Source organism: Balaenoptera borealis, assembly GCF_965194805.1.
Source record: "Balaenoptera borealis genome assembly, chromosome: 4".
Taxonomy (NCBI): Eukaryota; Metazoa; Chordata; class Mammalia; order Artiodactyla; family Balaenopteridae; genus Balaenoptera; species Balaenoptera borealis.
The window spans coordinates 41,113,253-41,133,268 of NC_138861.1; the positions used below are offsets into that span (position 1 = coordinate 41,113,253).

General features: G+C 36.4%; 1 protein-coding gene across 5 annotated transcripts in view; it reads right to left on the minus strand.

Moving 5' to 3' along the window:
- Nucleotides 1-20,016, minus strand: part of LRBA (LPS responsive beige-like anchor protein) — a 735,668-nt gene that overhangs the window by 452,170 nt on the left and 263,482 nt on the right. For all 5 annotated transcript variants that reach the window (XM_082388949.1, XM_082388950.1, XM_082388948.1 and 2 more), the window contains exon 36: nucleotides 2,203-2,311. In XM_082388949.1, the coding sequence (XP_082245075.1) occupies nucleotides 2,203-2,311 (109 nt within the window). The remainder of the gene's footprint in view (nucleotides 1-2,202; nucleotides 2,312-20,016) is intronic.

Here is a 20,016-nt window from a genome sequence, read left to right on the forward strand (position 1 = left end):
ACTCCACTGTTATTCTAATGGAATGATATGCTTATGTTACTGTATTGAATTTACATAGTAATTTGAGAAAAACTGACATCTTTTGGGGCAGTAATATTTTCTCTTTTTGACTATAAAGAACTTTATGAAGATATTTGGAAAAATATGAATAAAGTCTATATTTAAATAATAGCATTGTACCAGTGTTAATTTTCTGATTTGATAACTGTACAAGGTTAAAACAGAGAATGGGCACAGGAAATTCTCACTGAAGTAATTAGGGGTAAAAGGGTATCATGGCTTCAACTTACTCTCAAATTCAGAAAAATAAAGAAAAAGAGGAGAGAAGCAAATGTGTTAAACTTTTAACAATTACAGAATCTAGGAGAATGTTGAAGAGTAGTTCTTGTACTACTCATAACTCTCCTATAAATCTCAAATTATTTCAAAATAAAAGAAGGATTCTATGTCTCTGTTGCTGTCTCTCTCTCTTACACACACAGAGCAAGATACACTACCCAGCATGGAATGATTCTCCCGCAGGTTATATTTTGCATTGTATTAATGAGATTTCATACTTTTGTTACAAATAGTGTCTGTACATTTCTTAGAGAATTCAACCCAAAATAGTACTTCTGTCCTAACTGTATACATTTCTGATTTCCATTCTTAGCTGGCTACTGCTTGCTACTCAAAAGATAATCTATTAATTTGTCTGCATACTTATCTTATATCTAATAATCTTACTAAAGTCCCTATTAATTCTGGTAGAACAATGTTCAAGAATCTCTTAGATTTTCCTAGATCATAGCATGAGCAATCTGAAAGTAATATTACATCTTCTTTATCTACCAATTATATTAACAATATCTTGCACTTGCAAAAACATTAAAAAATTTTGTTAATGTTAATAGAAGATATCAATCACTCTTTTTTCCTGATTTTAATAGAAACGGATTTAAACATTTTAAATAATATTTAGTAAATAGTCATTATCATATTTAGATTGTTTTCTGATATACATTTTCTTTCTCAGTTTCATTAGGGCTGGATATTAAAATTTGTAATATGCTTTTTTCTACATTTATTGATATCTTCACATGATTTTCCTATTTTTAATTTGGTGATATAATTTATTTTATAGGTAGATATCTTAATATCAAATCTTTAGCATCCATAAATAAATTATAAGCAGTCCACACTATACAGCTAACCCTTGAAAAACATGGAGGTTAATACACATATAATTTATAGTCGGCCTTCCATGTCCAAGGTTCCTCCACATCTGTAATTTCGACCAACCGCAGACTCTGTGGTACTATAGTATTTACTATCGAAAAATATTGGCTGATAAGTGGACCCCCACAGCTTAAACCTCTGTTGTTCAAGAGTTAATTGTATAGTTCTTTCATTACATTGTTGGATTATGTTGGTTAAAGTTTTAGTTAGAATTTTGTGCCTATATTGTTAACTGAAATTTGTCTTCTACAGTTTTATTTTTCCAGTATCTTTTTTCATACTATGAAGGGTATATAAAATGAACTGGGAGAGGTTTTCATCATTTTTAATGTACCAGAGAAATATCAGCAACATTTGAATTATCCACTGTTAATATGTTAGAAAGAACCCAGATGGTGCTTTTTAATTTTTTTCCAAATTTTTTACAAATGGTCCTGTCAAATGCTTCTAGTTCACCTTCAGTGTGAATTTTTATAATTTATACAGCTATAACACCATTAATTTCCTCTATGAATTCACGTTTGTTACACATGTTCAGAAGCAACTGCTGAGACAAGCACTGGCCCAGGATGGGTCTTTCACTTGGTCCCCCTGTGAGGATCCAAGAAGAAAGCTGTATTCTCCCTCAGTTCCTCAGCTACCACCTCAAGGTTAAAGAAACTTTATGCCGCTTGTTCAGCTTCTCTCTAGAAACCTAAAGGATCTTATCTACCATAGGGGTTTCATTTCCAGTTAACTAGCTCTGTCTTGCCTAGAGAGGGCAAAAATCCTTCACTATTTTACTTTATTGGAAAACTATCAAAGTCAAGGCTACAGAGTCTTGCACTATCTGCCTAGAATGCCCATGATTCTCTCACAAATTTATTTTTAATTTTTTGATAATACATGTTTGCTAAGACCATGCTGCCATTTTACCTACACAGTTTCCTATGACTAACATTTTAAAATGGTACCTTCCTCACACCACTCCTAGGTTTAACCTACCTCAAATTCCGCATGTCTGTGAATATCCTCTGCTCGCTGCCTGCTCAGGATAAATTCAGCTTCATTTGCTACTCTTACTAGGTGATCCTTCATGGTTTGGCTAAGCAACCTATAAAGAGATAAACATTGTCAAATAAATATATGTATACACACGACATATATGATTATTCATTGCTCAAAAGTGGTGTATTTTATTACTTGGGAGAGGGAAGAACATTTACTCTCCTTTTCTGACATCATACCAAATGAAGGACCGTTATTTTACACTAAATAATTGAAGAACATAACAGCAAAAAGTTATCCTTCTGGCAACAGCAGATTCGCTTTTATCAAACTAACTATCCAAGAAAAGCAACTGAATATGCTAGATTAAATTTATCTTTTAATTTTTTTTAAGGTATTGGAGAGTTTCCAAGGTAGCCAAGATTTAAACAGCCAGGCTCCTAGAGAAGACGTTCAGCATGACCTTTCCCATTGACACATTTGCTATTCACAGGTGGGAACAGAGAAGCTAAACAGAGCTGTTATAAGTCTTATAGAGCTGGGACAAAAATTGAATTTTATAACCTGTCAAGGTAGAGGAATCCTAGTAGTTTACCGAGGCTTACAAAAGGAGTCCAAGTATACCCCAGGAAACAAACAACAGTTCTCAAAAACATGAAAACAGACCCTCAAACAACATTATGGGATTTGCACGTAGATTAACTAGCAGCCAAATAACTAAACAAAATTTTCACAATCTCATATGGTGAGAAAAAAAAAAAAAACCATAAAGAACAGTGCTGTAGACTCATTGTAAAACCCTGGGCTTTAAGAAAACCTAGAAGGGCTACGAGATAGGAGTAGGCAAACTGTAAATAAGGCAAACTCTCACAAAGATTTTAAAAATTCCACCTTTAAATCAGCTCAGTCTTAAATTAACATAATTGGCACCTAATTTAACTGTTAATCAAAAATCAAAAGGAAATCCTCTCTACAGGAAGATATCATCATCTAGAGACTGTTAAATACAATTTCCTGCATTATTAAATACAATGTCCATTCAATCACAAATGAACGTGACATATACATGCTACTATATAATAAAATAAATAACTAATAAGTACCTACTGTATAGCACAGGGAACTCTACTCAATACTCTGTAATGACCTATATGGGAAAAGAATCTAAAAAAGATTGGATATATGTATATGTATAACTGATTCACTTTGCTGTACAGCAGGAACTAACACAACATTGTAAATCAACTATATTCCAATAAAATGTTTTTTTAAAAATCACCAGTGAACAGGTAAAATAAGAGACAACACCAAGTGAATGAAAACCAAACAGAAGCCAACGCATGGAAAATCAAGATAGTAAAGTTTTGATAGCCTCATCCATCAAAGGGCAGACAGCAGAGGCAAGAAGAACTACAATCCTGCAGCCTGCGGAACGAAAACCGCAATCACAGAAAGACGGACAAAATGAAAAGGCAGAGGACCATATCCAGATGAAGGAACAAGATAAAACCCCAGACAAACAACTAAATGAAGTGGAGATAGGCAACCTTCCAGAAAAAGAATTCAGAATGATAGTGAAGATGATCCAGGACCTCGGAAAAAGAATGGAGGCAAAGATCGAGAAGATGCAAGTAATGTTTAACAAAGACCTAGAAGAATTAAAGAACAAACAAACAGAGATGAACAATACAGTAAACGAAATGAAAAATATACGAGAAGGAATCAATAGCAGAATCACTGAGGCAGAAGAATGGATAAGTGACCTGGAAGACAGAATGCTGGAAATCACTGCTGTGGAACAGAATAAAGAAAAAAGAATGAAAAGAAATGAAGACAGCCTAAGAGACCTCTGGGACAACATTAAATGCACCAACATTCATATTTTAGGGTCCCGGAATGAGAAGAGAGAGAGAAAGGACACGAGAAAATATATGAAGAGATTATAGTCGAAAACTTCCCTAACATGGGAAAGGAAACAGCCACCCAAGTCCAGGAAGTGCAGAGAGTCCCAGGCAGGATAAACCCAAGGAGAAACATGCCGAGACACACAGTAATCAAATTGGCAAAAATTAAAGACAAAGAAAAATTATTGAAAGCAACAAGGGAAAAACAACAAATAACATACAAGGGAACTCCCATAAGGTTAACAGCTGATTTCTCAGCAGAAACTCTACAAGCCAGAAGGGAGTGGCACGATATATTTAAAGTGATGAAAGGGAAGAAACTACAACCAAGAATACTCTACCCAGCAAGGATCTCATTCAGATTTCATGGAGAAATCAAAAGCTTTACAGACAAGCAAAAGCTAAGAGAATTCAGCACCACCAAACCATCTCTACAACAAATGTTAAAGGAACTTCTCTAAGTGGGAAACACAAGAGAAAAAAAGGACCTACAAAAACAAACCCAAAACAATTAAGAAAATGGTAACAGGAACATACATATAATTACCTTAAATGTGAATGGATTAAATGCTCCAACCAAAAGGCACAGGCTCGCTGAAGGGATACAAAAACAAGACCCACCTGTATGCTGTCTACAAGAGACACACTTCAGACCTAGAGACACATACAGACTGATAGTGAGGGGATAGAGAAAGATATTCCATGCTAATGGAAATCAAAAGAAAGCTGGAGTAGCAATATTCATATCAGATAAAATAGACTTTAAGATAAAGAATGTTACAAGAGACAAGGAAGGACACCAAATAATGATCAAGGGATCAATCCAAGAAGAAGATATAACAATTATAAATATATATGCACCGAACAGAGGAGCACCTCAATACATAAGGCAACTGCTAACAGCTATAAAAGAGGAAATCAACAGTAACATAATAATACTGGGGGACTTTAACACCTCACTAACACCAATGGACAGATGATCCAAACAGAAAATAAGGAAACACAAGCTTTAAATGACACAATAGACCAGATAGTTTTAATTGATATTTATAGGACATTCCACCCAAAAACAGCAGATTATATTTTCTTCTCAAGTGCACACGGAACATTCTGTAGGATAGATCACATCTTGGGTCACAAATCAAGCTTTGGTAAATTTAAGAAAATTAAAATAGTATCAAGCATCCTTTCTGACCACAACGCTAGGAGACTAGAAATAAATTACAGGGAAAAAACCGTAAAAAAACACAAACACATGGAGGCTAAACAAAACGCTACTAAATAACCAAGAGATCACTGAAGAAATCAAACAGGAAATCAAAAAATACCTAGAACCGAATGACAATGAGAATACAATGACCTAAAACCTATGTGATGCAACAAAAGCAGTTCTAAGAGGGAAGTTTATAGCAATACAATCTTACCTCAAGAAACAACACAAATCTCAGATAAACAATCTAACCTTACAGCTAAAGGAACTAGAGAAAGAAAAACAACCCAAACCCAAAGTTAGTAGAATGAAAGAAATCATGAAGATCAGAGCAGAAATAAATGAAATAGAAACAAACAAACAAAAAAAACAACAGCAAAGATCAATAAAACTAAAAGCCAGTTCTTTGAGAAGATAAACAAAATTGATAAACCTTTAGCCAGATTCATCAAGAAAAAGAGTAGAGGACTCAAATCAATAAAATTAGAAATGAAAAAAGAGAAGTTACAACAGACACTGTAGAAATACAAAGCATCATAAGAGACTATTACAAGCAACTATATACCAATAAAATGGACAACCTGGGAGAAATGGACAAATTCTTAGAAAGGTATAACCTTCCAACACTGAACCAAGAAGAAATAGAAAATATGAACAGACCAATCACAAGTAATGAAATTGAAACTGTGATTAAAAATCTTCCAACAAAGATAGTAAAGTTTCATAGTGAAACCAAGCAGGACCCTGTGGTGCTCCTGGGTACGGAAGCCTTCCTGTGTCCCCCGTTCCTTGTTTGTAGGGAACAGACTCCAGCCTCCATGGCCTTCCCTGAGTTCCAAAGGGGAGATTCAAGCAGTTGCTAATCAGGTAAGAGAGAGGATGCAGATACAAGAGAGGAGCTGCCGAAAAACAATAGTGCAGCTTTGAGGCAGGGTCCTGGTTCTGCCTCAAGGGATATACAGAACAATATCTTTTGTGCTCGTTATAGAACTAAAACCCCCAACAAATGGAAGATGTGGGCATTCTTCATTCCAGAGAAGAGCACCAGTGGACAGATTAAAGGCACCAGAGAAGCTCATCAAGAAATTACTGGAGACCAGATTAAAGGGGCCTGTGCACACCCTGATCTTATCAGTGACCCTGCCGTTGAACAACTGCTAAAAAAACTCCTCACCAAATCATCCCAGGTTGGGACACACAGTTTTTGAGGGCAGGAGCCCACTGTGTGCCCCTTTGCCTGGCAAAGTAATAAAGCTATTCTTTTCTACTTCACCCAAAACTCTGTCTCTGAGATTTGATTTGGTTCCAGTGCACAGAGGCCAAGTTTTCAGCATCATAATGAATCCCAATCCCAATCTTAGCAGGTCTTTCTGTGTAATTTGGCAACTTTATTCTAAAAGTTATAGGAAAATGTAAAGAACAAAGAATATCTGAGACACTCTTGAAGAAGGGAAAAGAGGAGGAATAATAATCATAATCCTAATAGAGGACTTACACTATCAAATATTAGAATTTATTATAAAGATACAGCAATTAAGACAATGTGGTACTGGGGCAAAGACAGATGAACAGACCAATGAAACAGAAAAGAATGTGCAGAAACAAATATATATATTTAATATATAAATAATTATATAAATGTTATATATAAATATTTAATATGGAAATATATTTTTATATAAATATTTAATATACAAATATATATATTATATTTTATACCAGATTCCATATTTACTGCAATAAGAGGAAGATGGAGTATTTCAAGAACTGGTCCTGCATCAATCATCTGATGTTCATATGGACAAAATTAACCTTGACTAGTATCTCAAACTGTACAAACAGATCAATTCTAAATGGATCAAAGACAAGACCTAAACCCTTCTAGAAGAAGATTACATAAGAGAGTATCTTCATGACTTAGGTTAAAATAAAGATTTCTTCAACAAAATATAAAGTACACATACCATAAAGAAGAAAATTGATTAAATTAACGATTTATGCTTATGAAAGCCAACATTAAGAGAATTAAAAGGCAAACTTTAGTAGGGGAGATTTGGAATACTTATAGTCAACAAGGAAATTATATCTGAAATACATAAGAAAATCTTAGAAATAAAGAAAAGGCAATAATCACAATAAATAAAAATGACCAAATACACAAATAAGCACTTCACAAAAGATTTCCAAATGGCAAATAAGTTCATGAAAAGGTGTTGAGGTGTTCAGGACTACTAATCATCAGGGAGATGCAAATTAAAACCATAAAAAGGGCTTCCTTGGTGGCGCAGTGGTTGAGAATCTGCCTGCCAATGCAGGGGACACGGGTTCGAGCCCTGGTCTGGGAAGATTCCACATGCCGCGGAGCAACTAGGCCCGTGAGCCACAACTACTGAGCCTGCGCGTCTGGAGCCTGTGCTCTGCAACAAGAGAGGCCGCGATAGTGAGAGGCCCACGCACCGCAATGAAGAGTGGCCCCCGCTCGCCGCAACGAGAGAAAGCCCTCGCACAGAAAGGAAGACCCAATACAGCAAAAAATAAATAATAAATAAATAATAAATTTAAAAAAAAAAAAAAGCTGGAACAGAAAAAGTTTAAAAAAAAAAAAACCATAAAAAATATACAACACCCCAGCAGAAACACTATATTTAAAAAAAAAAAAGACTCTAGTATCAAAATTTGGCAAGGATATGAAACTACAGGGACTCTCACAATCACAAAATATACTTAACAGAATGTTTACAGCAACTTTATTTATAACAGCCAAACACTAGCAACTACCCAAATGCCCATTAAGAATAAAATGAATTTTCTAAATGGTGGAATATTCATACAATAAAACACTAAAAAGAAACAACTACTGTTATGCACAACAAAGTTAATTTCACTAACAGGGTTAAGCAAAGGCACACCAAAAAATATATACCATATGAATCATCTTGTATAAAAAAATATTTTTGGGGGCCTCCCTGGTGGCGCAGTGGTGGAATCCGCCTGCCAATGCAGGGGACACGGGTTTGAGCCCTGGTCCAGGGGGATCCCACATGCCGCGGAGCAACTAAGCCCATGCACCACAACTACAGAGCCTGCGCGCCACAACTACTGAAGGCCGCACACCTAGAGCCCATGCTCCACAACAAGAGAAGCCACTGCAATGAGAAGCTGGCGCACCCCAACGAAGAGTAGCCCCTACTTGCCGCAACTAGAGAAAGCCCATGCGCCTATAGCCCATGCTCTTTAACAAGAGAAGCCACCACAGTGAGAAGCCCGCACACCACAACAAAGAGTAGCCCCAGCTCGCTGCAACTAGAGAAAGCCTGTGTGCAGCAACGAAGACCCAATGCAGCCAAAAATAAATGCTAATAAAATAAATATTTTTAAAAATCTTCTCTATAAAAAAATGTTTTTTAAACTAATTTATGGTAATAGAAGTCAAGAGTTTAACAGACGATTAACTTTGGTGATACTACAGACCTCTCCATATAATGATTCATACTGAATGCTAGTAATGATCATACACTTTTAAACACTGCAAAAAAATACCCTGAATATATAAATGATTGACCCATTCTTGGTAAATGCTTCCATAATACCATTCACCTACCATAAATACCAACAGAATGATCATTTTATCAAAATGGCAGTCTTCTGGAATATGTTATATAAAAGTCTTCTTAACTCCCTTCTTTAAAGGAACTGGAGAGATAGAATGGGCAGGGCTACGATTATGTTCTTTATGTCAATAGCAAGAGCAGCTAAACTGCAATTAGATAATGCCCACCTATAAAAGTTAGACCCAACAGTCATCAACAATGGCATGTCTACAGACATTCCATGGGGTTCTTGCATCTCTTTGTAGCAACTTTTTAAAAATAAATAAATAAATAAATTTATTTCTTTATTCATTTATGGCTGCACTGGGTCTTCGTTGCTGCACACAGGCTTTCTCTAGCTGCAGCGAGCTGGGGCTACTCTTTGTTGCGGTGTGCGGGCTTCTCATTGCAGTGGTTTCTCTTGCTGTGGAGCACAGGTCTAGGTGCGCAGGCTTCAGTAGTTGTGGTGCGTGGGCTCAGCAGTTGTGGCTCGCGGGCTCTAGAGTGCAGGCTCAGTAGTTGTGGTGCACGGCCTTAGTTGCTCCGCGGCATGTGGGATCTTCCCGGACCAGGGCTCAAACCCATGTCCCCTGCATTGGCAGGTGTATTCTTAACCACTGTGCCACCAGGGAAGTCCCTGTAGCAACATTTTTCTCAAAAATATAAATTAACACAGATGTAGAAAACAAACTTATGGTTACCAAGGGGAGGGGGGAGGGATTAATGGGGAGATTGGGATTGACATATACACACTACTATATATAAAATAGATACCTAAAAAGAACTTACTGTGTAGCAGAGTATTGAGCAGTATCTCTACTCAATACCCTGTAATGACCTACATGGGTAAAGAATCTAAAAAAGAGTGGATATATGTACATGTACAACTGATTCACTTTGCTGTACACTTGAAACTAACACAACATTGTAAATCAACTACTGTATACTTCAATAAATATTAATTTTAAAAATATGTATACATTAAGTATGCATAGACTTTGATACAAAGCAATCCTAGTAACTTGCCATATGAATATGTTCTCACAAGTGCAGAAAGATGTGTGTGTGTACAAGGAAGTTCCCTATAACACTTAATAAGAGTGAAAAAGAGAAAGAACCAAAATATACAATCATATAATGAGATAGATTCTTCTGAATTAACAACAGAAGTTTGTCCACAATATATTATTAAGTGGAAAAAATTTTTGAAGAATATTATGTACAATATGAGTTTGGGAAAAATATGAAAGGAAATATACCAAATTTCCAGTCATTGAGAATAAGGTCAGAATTACTAGAATTATGGCATGTGAGCCGAATCTGGCCTGCCAACTATTTTTGTTAATAATGTTTTATTGGAACAAAGCCATGCCATGCCATGCCCATCTGTTTAACTATTATCTATGGCTGTTATCACATTATAATACTACATAAAGTTGAGTAGTAGTGACAGAGACCATATGGCCTGCAAAGTCTAAAATACTTACTATCTGGCCCTTTACAAAAAAAAGTGTTCCACCCCTTTCTCTAGAAAGTTAGGCTATATGTCCTCCTCCTCATATTTCCCTATTGTTCTAAGTTTTACAACAAGCAATAATTAAAAGAAAGGAAAAGAGAAAATCCCTAAGGAAAATAAAAAGGCTTCCTGCTCTCCTACCACTTTTTCCATATCTCTATTAAGTTCATATACACTACTTATAATTTGATTCCAGGTCTGTCAGACCCTTTCCACTAACCCCAAACTGTCTCCCAGTCACTTTAGAAGTTAATGCAATGTCCTATCTATGATTTTTGGGTAACATCATTAGGGTAAACAGTACACATTCAGGCATTACAGATAAAAACAATCCCTAGTGCAATTTTAAAACCTGCTAATGAATAACTTCCTATGACTCTACAGATAGAGAAAGCAACTGCTTTCATAGTGTAGATGTGAAATATTGGTTTGTGCTTTAGTTACTCTCTAGAGACCAAAAACCACATTGTGAATTTAACATCAATATACTGCCTCACAGCACTCAAATATTAATTGAATTGATTAGTCACTGGCACACCAGCCTCTCAGTCCCCAAACAAGCAACCTCAAAGTTATTCTAGTCCCTCCCTCTTCGCTACCACCTTCCTCCAGGTCCCTAATCAATCAGCAAATACTGCCAATATCTCCTCCGTAATATTTCCAGATTTAATTTATGCTCTCAATTTCACCATGCCCTAAAATATCAACCCTTAACCATTTCATACAAAATATAACTGAATAAGTCTTCTGAGTATTTACCCTGATCTATTAACATTTTTGTGCACGATTCCCTCTGCCTTTTGAATCACTGTCAAATATCTATTCAATACCTACTATGCTATAAAGATGCTAAGCACTGGAGATGAACTTTCCTTATATTTTAGTTGGAGAGGAAGAGAATACTCTGAGGTCCTTTCCAGCTTTAAATACGAATAGATGTGCTATGGTGGACACACTCTAAGGTGACCTCCAATGAGTCAAGGTCTTGTATGATCCCATTCCACTGAGTTTAGCCTAGGCAGAATCTTGGACTTGGTTCTAGGAAATAGAATATGGCAAAGATGATGGGATAGAAATTCCTTAATTAGGTTACTTTCTATAGCAGAGATGATGGGATAGACACTCCTGTGATATGTTACATTATATAGGCTCTGCCTTGGCTGACAAGAGATTCTCCCACCAGCCTTGAAAAAGTAAGGTGCCATGGCGTGAGAGGGCCATGTGACAAGGGGCTAGGATAGCCTCTAGGAGCTGAGATCAGATCCTAGTGACAGCCAGCAAGAAAATGGAGACGTCGGTCCTAAAGGTGAAAGGAATTGAATTCTGCCAACAACCATGTGAGCTTATAAGAGGACTCCAACCTCCAGAGAAGAACACAGCTTGTCTAATACCGGTATTGCAGATCTGTAAAATTCTCAGTTGAGGGTCCAGCTGAGCTGTGCCCAGATGCCTGACCCAAAGAAATTATAAGATAGAAAATGTATGTTGTTTCAAGCTGCAACGTTTGTGAGAATTTGTTATGTACCTATATATAAAAAATACAAATACAATTAGGACATAAGAATACATGTGCTATCATAATTCAGTAGAAGCCAAGATCCCTATGAGCTCCTCAAGATAAAAAAAAAAAAGCACCAACAGAGAGCTAGAGCATAAAGATGAGCCTTAAATCAAGGGCAAAAGCACAAAGAAGAGGAAATGTCATTGTGGACAACAGCGTGAACAAAGTTATGAAGAGGGGAAAAAATGTGTTATATTTTGAAGAGAACCAAAACACCCCTTCCTGACTTTTTTTTTCAAGATGGACACAATGTACAGATATCTAGATAGATAGACAGATCATACTGTCTTGTTTTGTTTTGTTTTGGTGCTTTGCATAAAGGTAACATATGATGTAAAAAAAAAAAAAATCATGCAAAACTTAAATAATGAAGCAACAATGGAAAGGCCCCAACTCCCTTTCTTATCCATTTTTCAGAATAATTCACACAACCATTAACAGTTTATGTTCCTGTCCTTACATTTTTCTAAATTTATAAAAACATACATGGTATCTGTGGTATACATGTGTATATATAGTAAGTATGTATATGTGTATATACATATTTATGTACACATGTGTAAAGAAGTCATACTATACAAAGCTATTTATTTTACTTACTGGTGCACCATTATCACACAGAGAACTTTTGAGGGTGGAATGTAACATAATTTATGAAACTAGTCCTTTATTCAGAGATCATGCATTCCTTCCTCCTCTACCCTGACTGCTAACATCATTGCTATTTACCTAGTTACTGAAGCTAGAAATATCAGTCATATTTGACTCTTCCTTCCTCATCATCCTTCACTTTCAATAGACCAAGTACTGTCCATTCTACCTCTGCAATAACTCTAAAAGCTGTTTCTCTCTGTAACATTTTCCAGTGCTTCAGGCACTCAACATCATGGCTTCAATTTTTACAATAGCCTCCAATCAAATGTCCTTCCATTCATCTCATTATTCCAGTCAATGCCTCATCAGGGTCATTTTTCTGAAATGAAAACCTGATCATCACTGTACACTTTTTAAAAGTTTTAACTACCTTCCCACGATCTCCAGAAATTTTGCTACTCCTTTATACCGTAAGACTGCTTTCTCAAACATTATACCTGTACTTTTATACCGCTTTACATCTGTCCCTACTATTCTCTCAGCCAGGAAACACATCACTTCTTATTCCATCTTGCTTATCTTATTAATCCTTCAAAGCAAAACTCAAGATTTAACTACATAAAACCTTTTCTGATCCTACATATGTTTTCCCTCCACAGAACTAAAAAACAAAAGGTACATATGCCTCTTTTGTGGTACTTATTACACTGTATCATTCTGTTTGACACCATCTCAATTATATATTTAGAAGTCTGTTTTCCATTCCAGATTGCACCAACCTTGAGTAAATTATCCTTATTATCTCCAGATACAGAACAGTGCCTGATCACTGCTCGGGGACTAGCAGTGCTTGCGTGGAAAATAAACTCTTTGAAAATAAACTCTTTGAACGTTTGCTTATGCCAGGCAATTCTAGGCTACTATATGCGAGGCATACAAAGATACATAGAACTGTCCACAGGGAGTTTACAATCTAACATAGGAAGTTAGGACTACATGCAAATAGCAAGGTAACTGTTATAAGTACCTTAAGGTTCTTAAAACGTTTTCTTCTCTTATCTTCTTCAATGCGATATAGCACATTCCTGGTTCTTCTCCTTAGTAGCTGCTTCTTCACTGTCTCCTTTCCTACTGTCTCCTTCTTGTACTACCTCTAAATTTTGTAGTTTCCCAGAGCTCAGTTCTGTTCCCTTTCCTCTATCTAAATTATTTCATCCATCCTACAGCCTTCAAATCTCACCTGCATGCTGCTGATTCCTATATCTCTAACTCTACTCTTGGTTCCCTGTACTTTCAACCCACATAGTCAACTGTCGAACTGAAATCTTCACTTGTATACCCAATGGGCATTTCAAATTTAACATTTCCAAAACAGAACTCTTGATTTTACCTACCCACTGTCAATAAAAACTCTTCCCCTATCTCTACTTCATTTTTTCCTACTTCAATAAATAGCTCCTAAGTCCCCTTAAGTATAACCCTAGGATTAATTCTTGATTTATCTTTCCCTCACCTCCAAATCCAAATCATGAAGGCAAGTTCTACTGCTTTAACTCTTAAATATATCACATATCACCATTGCTATCACATCAGTCTAAGCCACCTTCACCTCTTGCCTGAAATATTTCAGTAGTATCTTCATTGATATATCTGCTTCCATTCTTGCCCCATACCCTGACCCTATCACAATTCATTCTTTTTTTATTTTTTTATTTTTTTTCCCCCTTTTTGGCCACACTGTGTGGCTTGCAGGATTTTAGTTCCCTGACCAGAGATTGAACTTGGGCCCTCGGCAGTGAAAGCGTGGAGTCCTAACCACTGAACCGCCAGGGAATTCACCACAATTCATTGATTCTTTTAAAAACATAGCTCATGGTGTACAGAAAAGTGCATAACCACATGCAAAAGAATGATGTTGAACCTTTATCTTAGACCATGTATAAAAATTGACTCAAATGGATTAAAGATCTAAATATAATACCTACAAATATAAAACTCTTAGAAGAAAACATAGGCGAAAAGCTTCATAACCTCTGATTTGGCAATGATTTCTTGGATATGACACCAAGAGCACAGGCAACAAAAGAACAAAATTAATTAAACTACATCACAATTTAAAACTTCTATGCATCAAAGGACATAATCAACAAGTAAAAAGGCAATCTACAGCATGGGAGAAAATATTTGTAAATCATATACCTGATAAGGGGTTAATATCCAAAATATATAAAAAACTCCCACAACTCAACAACAATAAAAAATAAATAACTCAATTCAAAACTAGGCAAACTACTGAATAGTTATTTCTCTAGAGAAGATATAAAATAGTTAATAACACAAGAAAAGAGGCTAAACATCACTAATCATTACAGAAATGCCAAATGAAAACCACAATGAAATACTACCTCACACTCACTAGGATGGTTACTATCAAAAAAAACTCAGAAAATTAATGTTGGCAAGGATATGGAGAAATTGAAACCCATGTGCACTGTGGGTGGGAATGTAAAATTGTGCAGCCACTAAGGAAAGCAGTATGGCAGTTCTTCATATTTAATTAAAAAAATTAAAATATGATCCATATCTCATATGAATCATACATGTGTCATACGACCAGCAACTCCACGTCCAGGTATACAGGCAAAGAATCCAAAGCAGGGACTAGCAGCATTACTCACAAAAACTGAAAGGTGGAAGCAACTCAGTGTCCATCAATGGGTGAAACGATAAGTAAAATGCGGTATATACATATGATGGAATATTACTCAGCCTTTAAAAGGAATGAAATTCTAATATGTGCTACAACATGCACATATTAGAATATGCTACAACATGCAACCCTAAAGATACTATGCTAAGTGAAAAAAAGCCAGACACTGAAGGACAAATACTGTATGATTCTACTAATATGAGATGCCTAGAGTAGTCAAATTCATCAAGACAGAAAGTACGACAGTGGTTGCCAGTGGTAGGAAGGAATGGGTACAGAGTTTCAGTATAGTAAGATGAAAAGAGTTCTGGAGATGGATGCTGACAATGGCTGTGCATGTAAAAGTGAAGGTACTTAATGCCAGGGAAGTGTACACTTTAAAATGGTTAAAGTGGTTAAGTTTTATATCATGTGTATTTTACCACAGTTAAAAATAAGTAAACTAAAACCTAAAAAATAAACACTTAAATGTCACCATCAAAAAAAATGAAACATAAAACCCTAAGTCACATCATGCCACTCCTCTGCTTAAAACCCTGCAACATATTCTTACCAAAGAAAATTAAAACCGAATTTCTGACCACAGCCTACAAGGACCTATGTGATCGGAAACATGGATACTTTTGACATTTCCAAACCTCACTCTCTCCTTTGTTGCTCCAGCCACTCAGGCCTTTTATTTGTTTCAATAATTCACAAACATCATTCCCTCCTCAAGGCCTGATATTGATATTTCCTCACCTTAAAAGGTTGTGACCTAGATCTCAAACTGTTTGGCTACTTCTCTTCATTCAAATAAAGTGTCAGTTCTTCACAAATCTCCTCTAGACATGCTATATTGGCTTCCCTATAAACTCTCCCCTCTTCACTCTCATCACCTTTTCCTGTATTGTTTTCTTGTAAGCATTTATTACTATCTGAATTATTTTATTTGTTCATTCATTTCTTTATTATTTGTCCTCTCCTCTATGTCAGGAGAGTCTTATTCACAGCTACATCTTCTGTCTCCAGAACAGTGCCTGACAGGTAGACTACAATCAATAAATAAGTACTAAATGAATGATGGAAAATGAGTGCCAAAACCACCCGCAATTTATTTTTTGTCCTTTCTTTATATCCAAAGTCTTAATTTCCATAAGATCCAACTGAATCTTCTTTCCCTCTAAGGAATATTCCACAATTCTATAAAGGCCTTTATTTTATGCCAACTTATACCTAATGCTTATTATATACATAGCAGATATTTTACTTGTTTACACAGTATCATAAAAATTCCATTCAATTGCTACCTATATTACTCTATCTTCCGTATCATACCATAAGTGATTAAGGAAGCACATCTTTTACCTATTCTTCTTTTTTAATCAACCATAGTACCTAAGACGTACTGGTCAGGTAGACTGTACTCCAGCAGTCTGCAACCTTTTTAGCACCAGAGACCGGTTTCGTGGAAGACAATTTTTCCATGGGGGGTGGGGATGGGGGGTGTGATAGTTCAGGCAGTAATGCAAGCGATGGAGGGGATGCAAGCGATGGTTCAGGCAGTAATGCTACCAATGGTTCAGGCGGTAACGCGAGCAATGGGGAGCGATGGGGGGCGATGGGCAGCGGCAGATGTAGCTTCGCTCACCCTTACGCCACTCACCTCCTGCTGTGTGGCCCAGTTCTTAACAGGCTGCGGACCAGTTTGGGACCCCTGCTGTACTCAATCATTATTTGATAAATGGATAGTTTGTGACAATGCTTTAAAGATTCTCAAGTATCTAAATGTATCTAGGTAATTTAAAGTAAAACTCTAGAGATTTTAGATTAAACAACTATGTCAGAAATATAAGTTTGAAAATTTTTCACTACATAATACAAAATATTACTGTCTAACCTTATTTATTTAAAAGAATATTTTAAAATTTGATTAGAATGTATATAAAGTATTTACTATTACTTCCAAAGAAAAAAGGAAGCATAAATATTTCTCCTTCATAATTTAAAAAATGATTTTAAAATCCAATATTTCAGAAGGCCCTCACTACATGCCTCCCATTTATTTTAAATTGGACACATAAATATGACTTTTCCTTTTATTATGGAAAATATAGAAATGACTTCACAAAATAAGTAATAAGATATCTAAATGAATAAAGAATTGTTGCTTTTCTAAGGGGCCAATATTTTCCATCTATGTGCATATTTTCTCAAATATACAAATTATACAGTATTTAGCAACTGTAATGTTATCTAACAGTTGTGAAAACTATTCTAGCCAACAAAGAATTACAGATGAGTTAAATTTTTAATTATAATAAGCAGTCTCAAAATAGTAGGCTTACTATTTAGTAAATTAAATCTCTAAATGCAGAGCACAAAATGATTCACATATTTTATTATTAAGAAGAAAAACTATGTATAATTTATACCTACAGCACAAGGAGAAATAAAAAGTGCTTGTGTCAGCCCTAGGAAACAAACAGCCCTATCAAGTGACCAACTAGGAAAGATTCATGCTAGCAGCTCAATAAATAACAGTAATGATGACAACCAGCTCCGATAACTACATTACAGCCCATTGTCCACATCTGATTATACTAGTCTAGACCTTGGGTAAGCACATACGCACATTTTCACCAAGAGTTTTCCAATATTATGCTCTGTTTCCTGGGCTTTCTGTGACCCCCATTAGCAGCAACTGTCAGATTTTCTCTACTAAACGTCTTTACCATTGATGGGAAAGGAAAGTTACCACTTTTCTGCACCCTAACAACTGAGAATATGGAAGCAATGTGTCTGAATTGGCAATCTCTCTAACATTGTAATTACTTTCGAATTAACTACAGAGAACTGACACAAACCAAATCTGAGAGGAAAAAGTTGTTTCCAAAGTCTTCCTTCAGTATTATCACAACTAATAAAACCTCACTTCTCAGACTATATTTCATTTATCAACATATTCTTTATTCTTACATTGTAGAAGTATTACATAACTCTCCGTGTAACTACCTCTTTGCTCACATCACACACACACACACACACACACACACACACACACACACACACACACACGATAGCCAATAAATCAGTATCACAAAAATCCTTAAATTGATACCTCTCTGCTCCTTTCTGAGGTAAAGCCCTCAGTAACAACTTTGAGTAAGAGACACAAAGGGTCTAACATCATAGAATACACAAGCCTGAAGTCTGAGAAAGAGCAGACTGATCACTAACTAAAGAGTATTTTTAAATAAACTATTCAGTATTCTTTAACAGGCTTCATACGTATTTAAAGCCAATCTAGACCTTTCTCAGTTTAGAAATAGTCCAGGTGGTACCTACTTCTGGAGGCTAATAACCTTTATCAGGAGAACTATAATATATCAATACACTTTACTACAACTGGGATGGAAAGAACAAATTATTTCTCCTGAAAATGTAAGAACTCAGTAACTTAATATAAGTTTCAAATTTAACATAAATGTCATAGCCTGATATGAATCTACTTTTCCAAACGTATTTTGTACAGAAATCCCTAGTTGAGCATTTCAAAACAATAATTCATGGTAGTAGAGAGGCTAGAAAGAAGCAGATGGGCTGTTGGCAAGGTGGCATGTTCTAGACGAAACAAGTTCTTAGGACTATGAAATATTTATTCTCAATGTATATAAACTGGGAGAGAAGACAGTCTTATATAAAACAGCAAAAACAAGGGAAACCACTCTGCTTACTCCCCAATTGGAATCCACTTCAGGATTTCTCTGTTACAAAATATCTACCATCTTCTATTTTCCTGTAACTGCCTTTGTCGCCACTGCTAGTTGCATTTGCATATCATTTCACCGGAAAACACTCTTTTAGATTCCACCTTGACCACCTTATTTAAAACTGCAACATACACAACCGGGAAAGCAGCGGAGGAGGAAAGAAGCTCACACACCATGGCCAGAATCCGGGTCCACGGAGGGCCTGAGCAGCACTAGGTAATCCCCTTTACATCTGAAAGAGCCTCAATTCAGTGATCTAAACCACTGTTATTGAAGGGTTAAAACAAAGCCGTGTGGCTGACAAAGTCATGGTGTTCTGGCTGGGTGTCACGCCTGAGCCTCTGAGGTGGGAAAGCAGAGTTCAGGACACTGGACCACCAGAGACCTCCCGGCCCCACGTAATATCAACTGGCGAGAGCTCTCCCAGAGATCTCTGTCTCAACGCTAAGACACAGCTCCACTCAACAATCAGTAAGCTCCAGTGCTGGACACCCGAAGCCAAACAACTACCAAGACAGTAACACAACCCCACCCATTAGCAGAGAGGCTGCCTAAAATCATACTAAGTTCACAGACACCCCAAAACACACCACCGGACGTGGTCCTACCCACCAGACAGACAAGATCCAGCATCATCCACCAGAACACAGGCACCAGTCCCCTCTACCAGGAAGCCTACACAACCAACTGAACCAACCTTACCCACTAGGGGCAGACACCAAAAACAACGGGAACTACAAACCTGCAGCCTGTGAAAAGGAGACCCCAAACACACTAAGTTAAGCAAAATAAGAAGACAGAGAAACACACAGCAGATGAAGGAGCAAGGTAAAAACCCACCAGAACAAGCAAATGAAGAGGAAATAGGCAGTCTACCTGAAAAAGAATTCAGAGGAATGATAGTAAAGATGATCCAAAACCTTGGAAATAGAATGGAGAAAATATAAGAAACATTTAAAGAGGACCTAGAAGAA